General features: G+C 42.4%; 1 protein-coding gene across 3 annotated transcripts in view; it reads right to left on the reverse strand.

The window, feature by feature from the left end:
* The window catches only part of LEKR1 (leucine, glutamate and lysine rich 1), a 185,215-nt gene that overhangs the window by 81,918 nt on the left and 86,680 nt on the right, over window positions 1-16,617 (reverse strand). For all 3 annotated transcript variants that reach the window (XM_073359602.1, XM_073359604.2, XM_073359601.2), the window contains 2 exons: window positions 6,053-6,172; window positions 5,202-5,377 (listed from right to left, as the gene is read on the reverse strand). In XM_073359602.1, coding sequence (XP_073215703.1) covers window positions 5,202-5,377; window positions 6,053-6,172 — 296 coding nt within the window. The remainder of the gene's footprint in view (window positions 1-5,201; window positions 5,378-6,052; window positions 6,173-16,617) is intronic.

The following is a 16,617-nucleotide window of genomic DNA, read 5'->3' on the forward strand; positions in this document are numbered from 1 at the left end:
GCTCTCTCTCCTGTGCTGTCAGTGATCCCTCCTTCTAGCTAACAATAAGGGGAAAGATGTAGGAAAGGAAATGTTACAGGGACAAATACAGGGATAATGGGGAAATGGGACAAGTCTAGGGAAGGACAGGAGCAGAGTGGGATAGAAACAGGGAGAACAGACAGAAGACAACAGGTTGTGGGAGTAAGGGTTGCATTCTAGGGTCAGAGGTAGAAAGATCTAAGCACATGCTGCCTTGCAGAACCTGGAAGTTAATTCAGGATTCCTGAGTTCAAACATCCTTCTGGTGTCTAGCAAATAGCAGTAAAATAGTATGTCTCATCCCCCATCAGTGGCTGGCCCAAACAGAGGACAAAAGGCTAATATTGCTACAGTTGCTCCACTGGATATAGTGGTAGAGGTCTGTGCCATGGTTCTAAAAGTCCCAACTCTGCTGATGATCCATGTGGGGGCCATCATAATTCCACATGATGGAATTTGTGTCTTTTCGGTTTACTTTTTTCAAAATTTAAGAAATTACATACAAAAAACCCCCCCTATGTTAAAAGAATGTTAAGGTTGCAAAGTCAGGCACTCAAAAAGTAGAAAATGCCAGAATTAATACTGCCTCATGGAACCTTAATTTGGCCCTCCGGCATGTATGCATTATGAAACAGCCTTTAATTATATGATCATACCCCTGCCTCATTCAGTGCACATTATGAACTGTGTTCAGGGGTGTGTCATGAATGAGGCTTTTGTCTGTAGATCCTCTGCCTCATTTGTTGCAGAAGCTGGAATGTGTATAGTGATTGAGGCAGAGAAGGGTTGGAAGAAAAACGATGGTCTTGTGGTTAAGGCAGTTGAACGCTATCCTGGAGAATTGGATTCTATTCTTCCCTCTGCTACAGAGTTCCTATGTGATGCTAGTTAAGTCACTGAAACCAAATTTTTCACAGGTAGCCACTAACTGCATGTTCCTCATTTTCTGGTTGCCCAACTTGAGATACTTAGTGTCTGATTCAATTGCAACTGAAGTAATGGACAACCTTAATCTGGCATTTCTTAACTTTCGAGTGTTTGACTTTGCAACTCTAACGTTCTTTTAATATTTATTATATTTGTATGTAATATAAATAAGAGTAGGATCTCACAATTATAGTGGGGGGGCATGATACAGGAGTAGACAATAGGCTGACCATAGGCCAAATCTGGACCACCAGATGCTTTTGAACAGACTGCAAAATCTTTTTATATACTTATTATTATCATTATTGTTATTACGGTGTGAAAATGTTTCTCTGGAGTCTGGACCTTGAGTACATCTTGACAAAGAAACTTGGACCGTGACAAAAAATAATAGACTAACTGAGGAGCGATAGATGAGATGACTTCAAGGTCCTTTCCAGTCCTGCACTTCTATGAGTCTCTAAAACTAACCATCTTGAATGAGTTATATGAGTATGACACCATAGGAAGACAGAGAGATATGGCAAATTAAAATATCTTCAAATATTAGGATCTTAGGCTAAAGCACACATATTGCCTGTGCTTCAATCTGCCCTTAATGATTGAATAGTTGATCCTATAATTTTCAGCAAAGAATAGCCAAACATTTCACAATTAAATGTGCTATTAGAATATCTTTTAGCAACTCTCTGTTCCATCTTGAGAAGCCTTTTCTTAAATGCCAAGTATTTTACATGCTGTGTGAAGTTATGATATAATCGGCTTCATAATTGAAAATGAAGCCAGATTGCCCCCATCTTGCTTTGTGCACTGTTTGGAAATTGCAAGAAGCATTCCTTATAATAAACAGCTAAATGTATTTGAAAATGAAGATTTTAATTAAAATCTTAAACTTCCTGCTGGTAGCTACTATCTTGCTGCAAAGTAATATTGTCTGTGACAGGAAAGAATGCTTTTAATCATCAGAAGCAGAACCTGATTGTTTAATATTAAAACAAAATATTTAAATGTTAAACAGTTACATTCTTCACTAATTGTTAATAACATTTAGGATTTTAAATGGCTTCTGACAAGAATTCCACTACTGGAGTGGCACAAATGATGTAATTTTTCCATTCTATGGATGACCACAGCAGGTTCAGAAAAGTCAACACGCATCAAAAATTATCACAGAAAATTTTCACTGCCCATGTGCGAACTGTCAGAACAAAACAGTTTTCTTTTAAGTAGTATTCTATAATGGCTTTAAGACTATTTTATGATTAGACACATTATGAGAGGAAAAGAAGGTACAAGAAAATATCCCATATTTTCATTTTGACCAATCTAACTTCCATTTGGTTGAATGAAGGATTAGGAAGATGCCTGTAGCTATTCAAATAAGTAGAATTCTGCAGGATATTAAAAAACCAGGGGTATCTTGCCTTATGAGTAGGTGTTTTCCCTAGTATCATTCTTACTTATTCTACTGTGGTTACTAAGGTCCTACCACTCAACAAAATAAGAGAGCTATACCCGTAAATGTATTTGGTTTGGAGTTTACTTTGATGCCAACATTACTACTCTATCTTAATTGTTCATTTGTATTTTATTTTTGGAATTGGTAAATAAAGTTTCATGTTTAAAAAGCACTGGCATCAAAAGTAGTTTCCTTTGTTAAGTATCGTTTATCTCAGTTGCCAGTTGAATTATGTAACTTAATTTTTCAAAGTGAGAGCTGAAAGATTGAAATCAGAACGAATTCAAAATATGTTATGAATTACAAAATATCTGAACAGCAAAGCACAGCTCAAATGACAGTACATGCACATGTTCACAATGAGGTGTATTTTAGTTATTTTTTAAAATCTTGACTCTGTGGTATCTAGTACTCAGATAACAATTCACACTCCAAAAATCAAAAATAATTTCATCGCACGTGTGTGTGTGTCTTCAAGGAAAGGTTAAAAGTGTCCCTAATTTTGCACTTCTGCCCTGTGGCAAAAGATTACAAACATTTCTTTACCAACTACTCAAAAAGGTAGGCCCAGAAAGCCACATTCAGCAATATCTGTACATTTAGCAGGACAGCTACTTTATTAATTACATTGAAGTCCATGCTTTGAAGACCAAAATTTGTAGAACAAATTATGGTAAATACAGCTAGAAAAATGTAGCATGTCAGATCCAGGAGGTATAAGTTGCTTTTTGTGAATTACAAAAATGTATGTTACAACATATTTGTTTATTCCCTACTCAAGCTTTAGATTAATTGAAAATGCTATATGAAGTGAGGACAGTATGTTTTAAATATAATTTCCTATAACATATTTGACATTTTCAAGACAAACTACTAAATACTTCTTATACTTGCTATTATCAGACTTACTACACTGTTTACACATTTTATATTCATATAGCAGGTTTTGAGTTCTATAATTCTATTTTTATTTAAAACATATAGGTGAATTTAGGGCTTGTTTGAGGACCTTACAGAAAGTACAAGTAATGCAAACTGCCCCCACTACCCTGTTCTGTAAAAATCAGGTCAAATTTTGCTTGTAACACTCAAAATACTTGGTTTATTACCTTTAGGGTTTTGTAGTTAAATTCAGCTTCCATTCAACTTTGGCCTTGCTAAATTATGGACAAGAGTGCCAGCTGCAATAGTGGGGAGTGTGGCAATGGTGATGATGCAGACATCTGTCCCATTAGTAACCGGACTTAGTTCAACTCCTTTCACATAGACCACAAAGAGCCAACATATATTTCAGACACTTCTGCCTGGGCCACATTAAGATCCACAACTGAAAGTCTATCACATCACATATCCCATGGGCCATCCCAGTTGCCTATCTTCTGCAATTTTCGTTTACAGTTTTATACTCATAATCCAAAAATTGAAATATCTTACCGAAAAAGTACTATACAGCTCAAAAGTACTCATCACCATGTATTCTTTTACAGGTTTCCATGCCCCTTTAGGGTTTATGTCCCGCCTTCCATTTCTGTTTTTGGACATGCACACATTTGACGCCATCCGCCATTTTGAAATTTTTTAAAATCATTTTCTTATTTTTGGATGGGAAATGTTGTGTGCCTGTGTTTTGACATGCTTGGCTGGGCTTTGTGAGAGAACTTAAAGAAAAGGAGTTCAAAAAATAAAGATTGTTTGGTTAGGTTTAGTAAGGAGAGAGGTTTTTAAAGGGTAGAGGTTAGTTATTAAAGAAAAGAAAGATTTTTGGTTAGGTTTATTAAGGAGAGAGGGTTTTAAAGAAAACAGTTTGAAGGAGAGTAAAAAGGTTATCAAAAATAGAGAGAGAGGAAAAAATAAGCACGGGGAAAAGAAGAAAGGACTTTAGAGAAAAAAGAAAGAATAAAGCAACAAGAGAGTCTGTGTCACTGAACACATACAGAGTGAAGCATCCTACCCCAAGGACTGCCGGTAGTGAAATGATAGCTGTTCTGGGCGGAGAGCCTTGGGAGGAAACTATGCTGAAGCAATCAGAAGCTGTTCTACAGCTATGTCATAGAATGCATTCTTTCGAACCAATCCTATCATACCAAGATTTTAAAACAAGAGCCACCACCTCCTTCCAGAAACAGGCTATTGCGGAGTGGATTATTTGAATAAAACTCTAGCCAATGAGCATCTGACCATGTGTATAAAACCGTGTATTTTTGTGAGCTGTGGTTTTAAATTTTTTTTTTTGCATGCAATTCTTTTCCTCTTTTACAACTGGCGATGACCCCATAAATTCTTCCTGTTTCTTCGGTTCAGTTTCAGGCTGAAACATGGGGTTCAACGTCAGCACTGTTTCTTTAGCAAAATAAGTGTAAATGGGTCATCCTTCTGAACACAATCAGGGGCACCCAAAAACAATTTGGGCTTCTTGGTGTCTCCAGGTGTCTTGTAAAAGGACATGCCCGTAGTGTCTAGGTTCCCAATTTTAAAACCACTGCTCGCAAAAATACCCTCTCTCCTTCATAAACCTCACCAATCTTTATTTTTTTTAAAATTCTTTTTCTTTAAAATTCTCTCACAAAACCCAGCCAAGCATGTCAAAACACAAGCACACAACATTTCCCATCCAAAAATAAAAGAATAATAAAAAAAATTCAAAATGGCGGACGGTGCCAAACGTGTACACGACCAAAAACAGAGTGCAGGACATAAACCATAAACAGGGCATGGAAACCTGTCAAAGAATATATGCTGATGAGTACTATCAAGATGTATACTACTCACATATTATTGCAAGTTGATGATTTACCTGTTGATGCGGCTTTACTTATAGTTTTTATTTGTAGAAAAATCTCTTCTTTCAGTACAGTCCAGTTGTCTAGCTTATTAGATACAACTTCTTTAATACTGACTAGCTCTCTTCTAATAAAGAGAAGTAATGAAAGAGTCTTGTTTAGAGTTAACCGATGGTTCTCCAATCTTTTTCTGCAAAAAAGAGAAAAATATTTACAAGATCAATCATTTCTTTAAAAAGCAAATAAAAACGTCTGGGAAGATATTTTCAAATTGTGGCTTTACCAAGAAAAACTACTAATAACTTTCCCTTCCGTCGTATTTTATGTTACAATTATTCAATATATTGAAGATGTTTAAACATTTAACACAGTCTTCACAACACATCAAAATATTTCTCCCTCCCTCATTTATGTAAAATTGAAGACAATTTTTGATTGGACAAATGGATATTCTGTGATTCTTTTTCATGGCTTTAGAATATAAAGGAAAAGTTTTCAGATTATATATATTTGTGTACCAGCTAAAAGTCTTTCTTTGCAACCAGCTATAAGAAATACAGTACTGCAGCTGCATTCCATGTTCTACTGTATCACAAGAACTTTAACTCTGTTGATCATTTATTCTATTGAGATTAATGACAAAATTGTCAATAATACAATTGGAAAATGACCAAATTGTATTTGTTAACACAATATTATTTTACTATGTTCTGAAAAACAAACATTGAAATGTTTCCAAACTTTTTTCATTTGCCCTATTTTCCTTGTCATTCTATAATTCTGTTGACAAATCCTGTTAACTGATTGTACTATACATTTTTTCACAGAAGAAAGATCTAACACATTGCCTTTTAGGAATTCTTACCTGAACAGCTGCAACTTTTTATGTGCAACTTCCTTCTCTTCTTGAAAGCATCTCAAGGCCTCATTCAGATTTTGTAGTTCATTTTGTTTATCTTTCAACTGCACAGTTAAGTGATTTATTCTACATATATAAATAAAAGAGTTATATAGTGTTACTATTTGCACAACTAAAAATCCACAGATTCTACTTCTTGCACTAGTTTTGAGGAAAAAACTTCTCACTATAAAAAAATGTCAAATTTTCAATGCTAGAAATTACACTCTTTAGGACTAGACATGGTATGCTTAAGTGGAACATCTCCAGTTGCTGAACGTACTTCCTCTTACTGTTCACCAGAACTTCAGTCTACTGACTTTGAAGGCATGGAGCAAGACACCTTTGAGTTGACTATGGATTATTTCTGTGTTACTGTTATGATTAGGGAGATGAATTATATGTCCTGACCATTGTGGGCAAGAGATGTAGTCAGTTCAAATTTAGCCCCAAATTCATATTTTGTAGGAACAATCTTTCAGAAAACCTAAGACTTATACTAGCGTTTCTCAAACTGGGGTCTGTGGACCCCTGGGGGTCTGCGAGGGTACTCCAGGGGATCCACGAGACCCGCTGATCAACTTCTCCACCTCGCTCAACTCCTCCACCTCCATCCCAGTGCCTCCTGCACGCCAGGGAACAGCTGTTCAGCAGCGTGCAGGAGGCGCTGGGAGAGAGGAGGAGGAGCGGAGATAGGGCATCCTTGGGGAAGGGGGCAGAAAGGGGTGGGGAAGAGGAGCGGCAAGGGTGGAGCAGGGGTGGGGTGGGGTGGGGCTTTGGGGAAGGGATGGAGTGGGTGCGGGACCTGGAGCTGAGTGGGGAATTTGGGGATCCCCAAAAATGTTTAAATCAAAATGGGGATCCTCGGCTTGCTAAAGTTTGAGAACCACTGACCTATACAAATGCTTCTATCTTTTAAAAATGAAAGTCCAGTATCAATATAACCAATTTTATTTTTAAACAAACAACCGTGCCCCTGATATGTTCAAAACCAAACATTGTAGCACAAAGAAGCCTAAGTGGAATATGTTGTTTTTTATTTAAATAAATAGCTTCCATAGTAACAAGTAAATTGGATTTTTAAAATTCTTGTACTGTTAATAATCAAAAGCGTTGTAGCTGATGTAAAGAAACATGTTTGTCTACAAATAAATTATTTTTAAGCTCCCAATATCTTGTAGCATTTATGTCATCTGTCCATCTTACAAGGCAGTGACAGCATAATCATCAGTCAAATAAATAAATAAATAGTAAAGATTTGGAACCTAAATGGAAAATTGGACTACTTAGAAATATTCTGTTCTGTTTAATAAACTCAGGGAATCTGAGCCCTGAGGAAGAAGACGGCCTGAAAATGGACAGGAGGTCTTTCACACAAGTCTACAGTGTAAAGATTTCTTCCTTAGTACTATATACCCAGTAAAATAATCCTCAATTTAGAATTAAGATTTTTCAAGTGCATTTCCCAGCAAGATAATCACTAAAAATAAGAGAAAATAACTAGTTACGCCAACATTAAGATCCACAGCAGTATTAGCTCACATATCTTTAGCCAAATATCACACTCAAGTCCATAGTTCCACTGCAAATTCACTTTCAGTTCCGCAATAGCACTACTTACAATGTACACTTCCAATTTCTCACTATCACACTCAAATGCCAAACATCAGCTCTGACCTCAGCTAGTTGAAGATGTACTCTTTATATAGTTATATGGGTAATACAGTCTAAAACATGTTTGTACATGAAAAAGTATATTAGAATTAAGATTTTCCTCACACCTGACAGGAGGTTCACCAAAGAGAACAACTGTCTCTAGAATGGAGCTCTAGACTACATCTTCAGCAAGTTGGGCTTCAAGTCTCACCCTCTTCCTGCCCTTTCAGCATCCTGTCCTATCCCTACAAACAAAAGGCGGCATTTGGATCTAAATTATGCTATGACAAATAAGAATAATACTTTTGTAATTAACAATATTCTATATTAATAATATTTTGTAAAATAGTATGAAAATTAGGTTTGCCAATTTTGCTTGGATGTGTTCTTGAAGGTTTCATCATATGACATAATCTTTAATTAAAGACTAATCTTCGATTTCTGGAGACTCCAAAACAATCCTGGAGGGTTGGCAACCCTAAAACGTGTTGAGTCTCATTTTTCATTACTATGGTTCTTTAGCTATAGAGGTCCGAAAGAATAGTTAGACTCTGAAAGGAAATTTCATATTAAACTCATTTGTACAGGTTTTCTTTGTAACAACTAATATGTTTTTGACCAAAATAATATTACTGAAAAGCTACAGCAATTCTGAATTAAAAACTAAGGATATCAAACCCAAAATCATGTCTTTATCATGCAGTATACAACATGATTTAAAGCTTAGTACAAAGTTTAACTGCATAGCTGTCAGAAGTCTACTAGATAGAGACTGTTAAAATTAAAAAATTAAAAAATCTGTAACTCTACTATCAACATGACAAAAATGAAACTCCAAAAATGTATAAAATCCAATGTACTTATCTCCATTTGTTCTGTTTACCTACTTTCTGAATTTCACTCAGCTAGGGAAAATGAAATCAAATTGGTCAATTTCACATTATTATGTAGTCAATTGCACTTTTTGGTTCTCATTCCTGAGCACAATGTTGTTGTGTTTGAAACCCAAGCACTGCAGGGGAACATTTCCTGCTAGGCTGGAAAAAACCTAAGCAACCCCACACTGATTGTTTTCTGTTAATCATAATTTTTTGTAAAACAATTCCTCTCCATCCCCATTTATTTTTTAAACCAAACCTAGAGTTTGAGCCTGTGTTGCTTAACAGTGCCCCTTTAAAAAACAAGCAAAATTTTATGAGAACTGTTTTTGTCCGATGTTCTCTCTTTCTCTATAAGTGTGTTCTGAGGGCACTGAGGATGACCAATGGTATTGATATCAAAAGGATTAAATTTCAGATTATTCCCGCCACTAAATTCCCTCTAAACTGCGTGGCCACGCAGCAGCCCATTAAGCGCCGCACAGGCGCTCAGGGCTGCAACGGGGAGAGATGCTTCATAGAATCATAGAATCATAGAATATCAGGGTTGGAAGGGACCCCAGAAGGTCATCTAGTCCAACCCCCTGCTCGAAGCAGGACCAATTCCCAGTTAAATCATCCCAGCCAGGGCTTTGTCAAGCCTGACCTTAAAAACCTCTAAGGAAGGAGATTCTACCACCTCCCTAGGTAACGCATTCCAGTGTTTCACCACCCTCTTAGTGAAAAAGTTTTTCCTATCCCTCCCCTCCAGCGTATCTACCACTCCTCCCAGTTTAGTATCATCCGCAAATTTGCTGAGAGTGCAATCCACACCAACCTCCAGATCATTTATGAAGATATTGAACAAAACCGGCCTCAGGACCGACCCTTGGGGCACTCCACTTGATACCGGCTGCCAACTAGACATGGAGCCATTGATCACTACCCGTTGAGCCCGACAATCTAGCCAGCTTTCTACCCACCTTATAGTGCATTCATCCAGCCCATACTTCCTTAACTTGCTGACAAGAATACTGTGGGAGACCGTGTCAAAAGCTTTGCTAAAGTCAAGAAACAATACATCCACTGCTTTCCCTTCATCCACAGAACCAGTAATCTCATCATAAAAGACGATTAGATTAGTCAGGCATGACCTTCCCTTGGTGAATCCATGCTGGCTGTTCCTGATCACTTTCCTCTCATGCAAGTGCTTCAGGATTGATTCTTTGAGGACCTGCTCCATGATTTTTCCAGGGACTGAGGTGAGGCTGACTGGCCTGTAGTTCCCAGGATCCTCCTTCTTCCCTTTTTTAAAGATTGGCACTACATTAGCTTCTCCCCCAGCCCTGGACCTGCTGCGGCGCTCCTCCCCCAGCCCGGCCCGGCCAGTACCGGGTTTATAATGGAACTGGGCCCATGCTCAGCAGGGGCCTCATGGCCCGCCCAGCGCTCCACTTCACTTACGCTGAGGCCCTTGGCTCCTCTGCGGACCTGCCCTCGTGCTCCTATGGGCCCACCGGCCCAGAGCTTCTCTATGCTCCCACCCCAGCGCTACTCTCAGTTGGCCGGGTGAGGGCTCCTCTCTCCGCCCCCTTCCTCCATCACCGGCAGGCAGAAGCTGCCGACTGCCTGCCAGGAGTTGGAAAGGAGCCCACCTCTGCTGCCGTTCCTCCGGGCCACCTGTGAGGGATGTGGAGCCCGTTGCAGCCCGGACTGCAGACAGACCTTCCGAGGAGAGACACACCTCCCCTGGCCCCAGCCCAGCCCCCTGCCCTGGATGAAGGGAGAGGTGCCCCAGCCCCCTGCCCTGCCGCGGATGAGGGGAGAGGTGCCCTGGCCTCAGCCCAGCCCCCCTTGACCTGCTGCGGACGGGGGGAAAGGAGATCCTCCCCTGGCCCCAGCCAAGCCCCAGCGGATCTGCAGAGGATGGGGAAGAGGTGCCCCAACCCAGCCCAGCCCCAGACCTGTCAGGGCCAGGGGAGAGGCGCTTATCCTGTGGCCCCAGCCCCAGAGCAGCCCCAGCAGCAGGGAGAGGCACCTCTCCTGCCAGACCAGATGCTGCTGTGGGGAGAGCTGGGGGGGGGAGTTCTCTCTTTCAACCATAGCCCCAGGGCAGCCTGCACCCTAAAACCCTCACCCCAGCCTGCACCCCCAGCTGGAGACCTCAGCCCCTCTGCACCCTAACCCCCAGCCCCAGCCCCCTCCTGCACGCCAAACCCCTCATCACTGGCCCCATCCCAGAGCCCACACTGCCAGCCAGAGCCTCACCCCCTCCTGCACCCCAACCCTCTGTCTCAGCCCTGAGCCCCCTCCCTATGACACATCACCTCCATATTGGTGCACATAAAATTTATTCCATACATGTGTGGGAAAAATTAGAGCGAACGCTGCAATCAACTACAGCTAAAGAAGATTTAAGATGTTAGAAAGTCTGGAAGTTCTGAATTGGAACTGGTTTCAGAGTAACAGCCGTGTTAGTCTGTATTCGCAAAAAGAAAAGGAGTACTTGTGGCACCTTAGAGACTAACCAATTTATTTGAGCATGAGCTTTCGTGAGCTACAGCTCACTTCATTGGATGCATACCGTGGAAACTGCAGAAGACATTATATACACACAGAGACCATGAAACAATACCTCCTCCCACCCCACTGTCCTGCTGGTAATAGCTTATCTATCTTAGCCCTACACATTGTGAAGAGAGTGGTCACTTTGGATGGGCTATTACCAGCAGGAGAGTGAGTTTGTGGGGGGGGGGGGGGGCGGAGGGTGAGAAAACCTGGATTTGTGCTGGAAATGGCTCAACTTGATGATCACTTTAGATAAGCTATTACCAGCAGGACAGTGGGGTGGGAGGAGGTATTGTTTCATGGTCTCTGTGTGTATATAAGGTCTTCTGCAGTTTCCACAGTATGCATCCGATGAAGTGAGCTGTAGCTCACGAAAGCTCATGCTCAAATAAATTGGTTAGTCTCTAAGGTGCCACAAGTACTCCTTTTCTTTTTGTGAATTGGAACTGTGTTTTAATGTTTCCACCTTAACTAAAGATCAGCCATGATTAATATACATTTATGTATTTTTTTTCCTTCAGCAAATGAAGCCAACTGATTTCTGGACCAGAGAACTACTGACTTTGAGATGGAGTTGAAAGATCATAATGAGACACCATTGGAGTATATTGCATCAATACGTCTCCTTAACCAGCTGGTAAAGTCATTTCTAAGCTATATAAAGCACTTCCTTCTCTCAGGATCTGTGCTCTATCACAGTGGCACTTTAGAACCAAATAATGAAACTATGGTACTAGTCCCCACCTTGAGGATTTTAAGACAGAGACTGCAAAGCAAGAGATGACAATCCAGGGGCAGGAAGGAAACTTAGAATATAATTATCAAGACTCCTGGGACAAACACACACACACACTTTCTTGTTTCCTTTCCTTCTTCTCACTCCACTGCCTCTTCACTTCCTCCTAACTATTGCAGTGAAGATAAGCCCTAGGGCTCTGTCTTCACTGCAGTTAACTTGAGTGTAGAATACTCAAGTTAACTCCTCTCAATCTAACATAGCTTGAGTAAGGGCTAGTCTACACTGACAATGCTAAAGCGCTGCCCCGGCAGCGCTTTAACATGGCTTGTGTGGTCGCAGCGCAGCGCTGGGAGAGAGCTCTCCCAGGGCTCTAAAAAAACACCTCAACGAGGGGCGTAGATCCCAGCGCTGGTGCACTGTCTACACTGGCGCTTTACAGCGCTGAAGCTTGCTGCGCTCAGGGGGGTGTTTTTCACAGTCCTGATCAAGAAAGTTGCAGCGCTGTAAATTGCCAGTGTAGAAAAGCCCTAAGAGTGGCCACACTGCAAAACTATACCTGAGCTGCACAGTGATTGGATTAGCAGTTAACAAGTGGTGCTAACATGAGTTGTAGCCAGCTCAAATTAAAAGCACCACCACACTCAAGGGGTTTTGTGTGGGAATGAAACTTGGATTAACTCTACAGTGCAGACAAACCCTAAATGCAGTCACTCCAGCAAGTCTGCAGTTGCTGTACCTGGTGAGGGGAGCCAGAAGGAAAGAAACAATTCAAGACTGATGTTGGCATTCAGAGAGCAGCTGCACACAGTGGACCATCATTATCGGGCTCAGGAAAAAAGCACAAACTGGTAGCAGTCTGGAGTTGCCAGCTTTCACACAGTGATCACTACTTGCTTTTCCACCAGTAGGGCAGCTCTCATTTTGGTGTCCTTGAGCCACAGGGTGGGGGCGAACTCCACACACACTTCAAGGAAGGTGGCTTTGCGCATACGAAAGTTGTGCAGCCACTGCTTGTCATCCCATACTTACATCACAATCCAATCCCGCCAGTCGGTGCTTTTTTCCACATCCCCTATTCCACATCCCCCTAATCTTCTGGTCTGGAAAGAAGTCCACCAGCAGGGTTGCAGTGATGCGAGTGTGCAGGACCATTAATCTCCTCCTGCTACTAAGAACTGTGATTCTGGGAAATGCATGGGAAATAGTAGATGACTTTGTAGCAATGGGATTCCCTAACTACAATGGGACGATAGATTGGCACATGTAACCCAATTTTAGCCCCAGATCACCTTGTGACGGAGTACGTCAATGGAAAGGGCTACTTCTCTATGGTATTGCAGGTGCTGGTGGATCACTGGGGTCATTTCACTGACATCAACACAGGCTGGTCAGGGAAGGTGCATGACACATGCATCTTCAGAAACTCTGGACTGTATAGAAAGCTGCATGCAGGGACTTTCTTTCCAGACCAGAAGTTTAGGGGGACGTGGAAATGCCCACAGTGATCCTGGGAGACCCAGCCTATCCTTTACTCCCATGGCTGATGAAGCCATACACCGGAAACCTTGACAGCAGCAAGGGGCACTTCAACAACAGGCTCAGCAGGTACAGAATGACCATAGAATGAGCGTTTGGCAGATTAAAGGGTTGCTGGCACTGCCTTTTTGGCAGATTAGACCTCAGTGAGGAAAATAGTCCCATAGTCAGAGCAGCCTGCTGTGCTCTGCATACCATTTGCGAAGCCAAGGAGGGAAAGTTTCCCTGGGGTAGAGCACTGAGGTGGATCAACCTAGTGGCTGATTTTGAGCAGCCAGACACCAAGGCTATTAAAGGGGCTCAGTAGGGAGCTATTTGAATTAGGGAGGCTTTGAAGCAGCATTTTGACAATGAGCCTCAGTAATGTGTCTTTTTGTAAAGAACTGAGCTTGGCATTGTTTACTCGCCACCTTGAATGACCCCTGTAATGATTCCTGCCTAAGCATTAATTGTAGTCTGCAAATATGGTGATTGCAACAGAAATTCAAACAGTGGTAATCACCCTGTGTAGGTCACAAATAAAGAATCACTGTCTTTGTAAAACTCAATTTTTATTAAACAGCAATACACAGATTAACATTTCTTACAAGGGACATGACAGTGAGCAGCTCTCTCTGAAGTGCGGATCTCACCACTGCATGCAAGTCCAGCTGTCATTATGGAAAGTGCCCCTGGGGTGGAGTGCAAGAGGTACTACAATGGGCCGGGAACACGGAAGGAAAGTGTGGAGGGAGTTTAGGGAGGGCAAGGATGGCAGTTCTGTATGGACTGCAGGGGAGTCAAGCATGAATGTGTTCTACCTGCAGCACAATCATGGACCTTGGCATCTCTGATTGGTCCTCCAGGAGCTTTATTATCCTCTCCTGACCCAGTCTCCTCTCCTGGCTATCCATGTGTGCGTTCTCATTGATTGTCTCTCTTCACGCCCTGTGCTTGCTACTGGCCTGATCTGATGATTGCAGCAATTCCTGAAACATGCCCTCCTTACTCCTCCTCATTTGCCTCCTTATCAGACTGAGGGGTTCCACTAGTGTGTAGGAGCTGGCCCTCAAGGTGTATATCTACAGAAGCAAAAGAAACAATGCACAGAGTCAGTATTGTGTGTGCACTCACAGTCTTGAATCATAGAAGTTACATACACTTCTTTCTCACTTTCCCTTGGCAAGCAAATAGCTCGGCTAGAGCTCTAAACATGGTGAGTTTGGCCCAGAGGAGGGGGAGGAGGAGGGATGCAAGATGGGACAAAAAGTCTGGGTGGGATCAATACAAGTGCCTTGGAACATTATTCTGAATACTGGCACCGTTTTCCACAGGCAGGGGCAATCGAAGCTGAAATCACACTACTGAGGGTAACCGAAGATGCAAGGCTGCGTCTCCTGCACGTGTGAAGTTTCAGACCTGATGGTCTGTATGCTGCCTGCCTGTGTGCAATTTGGTTTCTCCAGAAGTAATGACTGATTGGAGCGGCAAAATTGCCTACATTGGGGGAAGAAATAAAGCAGCTCCGCCAAGGAACCTTCATCTAAGGATTGTAAAGTATATGCAGGAAAGTTTCCTAGAGATCTCTATGTAGGATTCCCGGGACATCTCGGTGTGCATTAACAAACTTTTCCACAGGGCCCCACTGAATAGCTGCACAGGGGAATACAAAGCAGATGTAAACAGCACCTGGTATTGTTAATTTCCATCCCTTCTCCCATGTGCACCATGTAACAAAATAAAGGCACCTCTACCTCATGTAATTGTACACTATCAAAGAAAAATGAGTAGTTACCAGAACTCCCCTTTTCTGCTTCAGACATGCCAGAGCCGGACTGCTGGGACTAGCTAGACTCCTCCGGAGTCCAAAAGAGGTCCTGGCTCACCATGCCACCGGATGAGCCTGCTGCCTGTCCCACATCCTCCTCCAACTCAAGCTTCTCATCCGCCACTTCATCCTCCACTGCCTCCGGTCCCCCAGAAGTACTCATGGGGCTCTTGGTGATGGAGGTGGGGTCTCTGCTGAGGATAGCATGCAGCTCCTTGTAGAAGCAGCATGTTTTTGGTGCCACACCAGAGCAATGGTTGGCATCTCTTGCCTCAACTCCTTGATCTTAGTATGGCACTGCTGCGTGTCGCTTTTGTGCCCCTGCTCGTGGCACGGTTGAGAAATCTGCTTGTAGGTGTCAAAGTTTCTACAGCTGGATCAGAGCTGCGACTGCACATCCTCCTCTCCCCATAAACCCAACATATTCAGCAACTCAGCGTACTCCATGCTGGAGCCCATTTACTGCAGAAAGCCAGCATGGTCAGCTGGGAAGATGAAATGTGAGCTGTCCATGCTGAGCAAACAGGAAGTGAAATTTCAAAAATTTAAGAGGACAGGGGCGCATGCCTGTGTACCTGGCTGCAGTGCAGCGGAGCAGAAACTGCTCACTAGAACAGTCATGATGGGCATTGTGAGACACCTCCTGGAGGCCACTTAGGGAGACATAAGCAAGTGTAGTGTCTACACTGATACTGCGTTGCTCTAACTTTGTCGCAAAAAGCTTTATGCCGCTCATTGAGGTGGTTTTATGTCGGCTTAGCAGGAAAGTTAAATCAGTGAGAGGAGCATTAGTGTGCATACTCCTCCACCGTTGTGTCAAACAAACCTGACTTTGTCGACAAAACTGTACAGTGTAGACCAAGCTTAAGAGAGCTCCTATGCAGGTGGGAGATATAGCATTGACCTTGTCTAGCTACATTGTGATAAACATCGCCGCTTGTGCCTTGTTGCTGCTAGGATTTTACTGTGAGATAAGTAACAGAAGTTAGTTATCTTGCTGTAAAAAACAATACCTTTTTTGGCAATGAAGACACAGCTGAAACAGAATAAGAAAAACCCAAAGTAAAGCCTTGAAGAGCTTCCTAAATATCATGAATGAAATTTGAGACTGAAGTCTGAGTCTGCCCGAGTCCCACCTCGCAGCGTAGGGGGCCAGAGCCAAAGCCCAACTGTCCAGGGCGGAGTCCAAAGCAGATGCCCAAGGGCTTCAGCCTCAAGCGGATGGCCTGTAACCTGAGCCCCACCACCCAGGGCTGAAGCGCTTGGGCTTCAGCCCCCAGATGGTGGGACTTGGGCTTCAGCCCCAGGCCTCAGCAAGTTTAATGCCAGCCACTTTGAGGTCTTGACCCACAGTTTGAGAACTGCTGAT

This window comes from Lepidochelys kempii, chromosome 9 (genome assembly GCF_965140285.1).
Source record: "Lepidochelys kempii isolate rLepKem1 chromosome 9, rLepKem1.hap1, whole genome shotgun sequence".
In the NCBI taxonomy this organism is placed as follows: Eukaryota; Metazoa; Chordata; order Testudines; family Cheloniidae; genus Lepidochelys; species Lepidochelys kempii.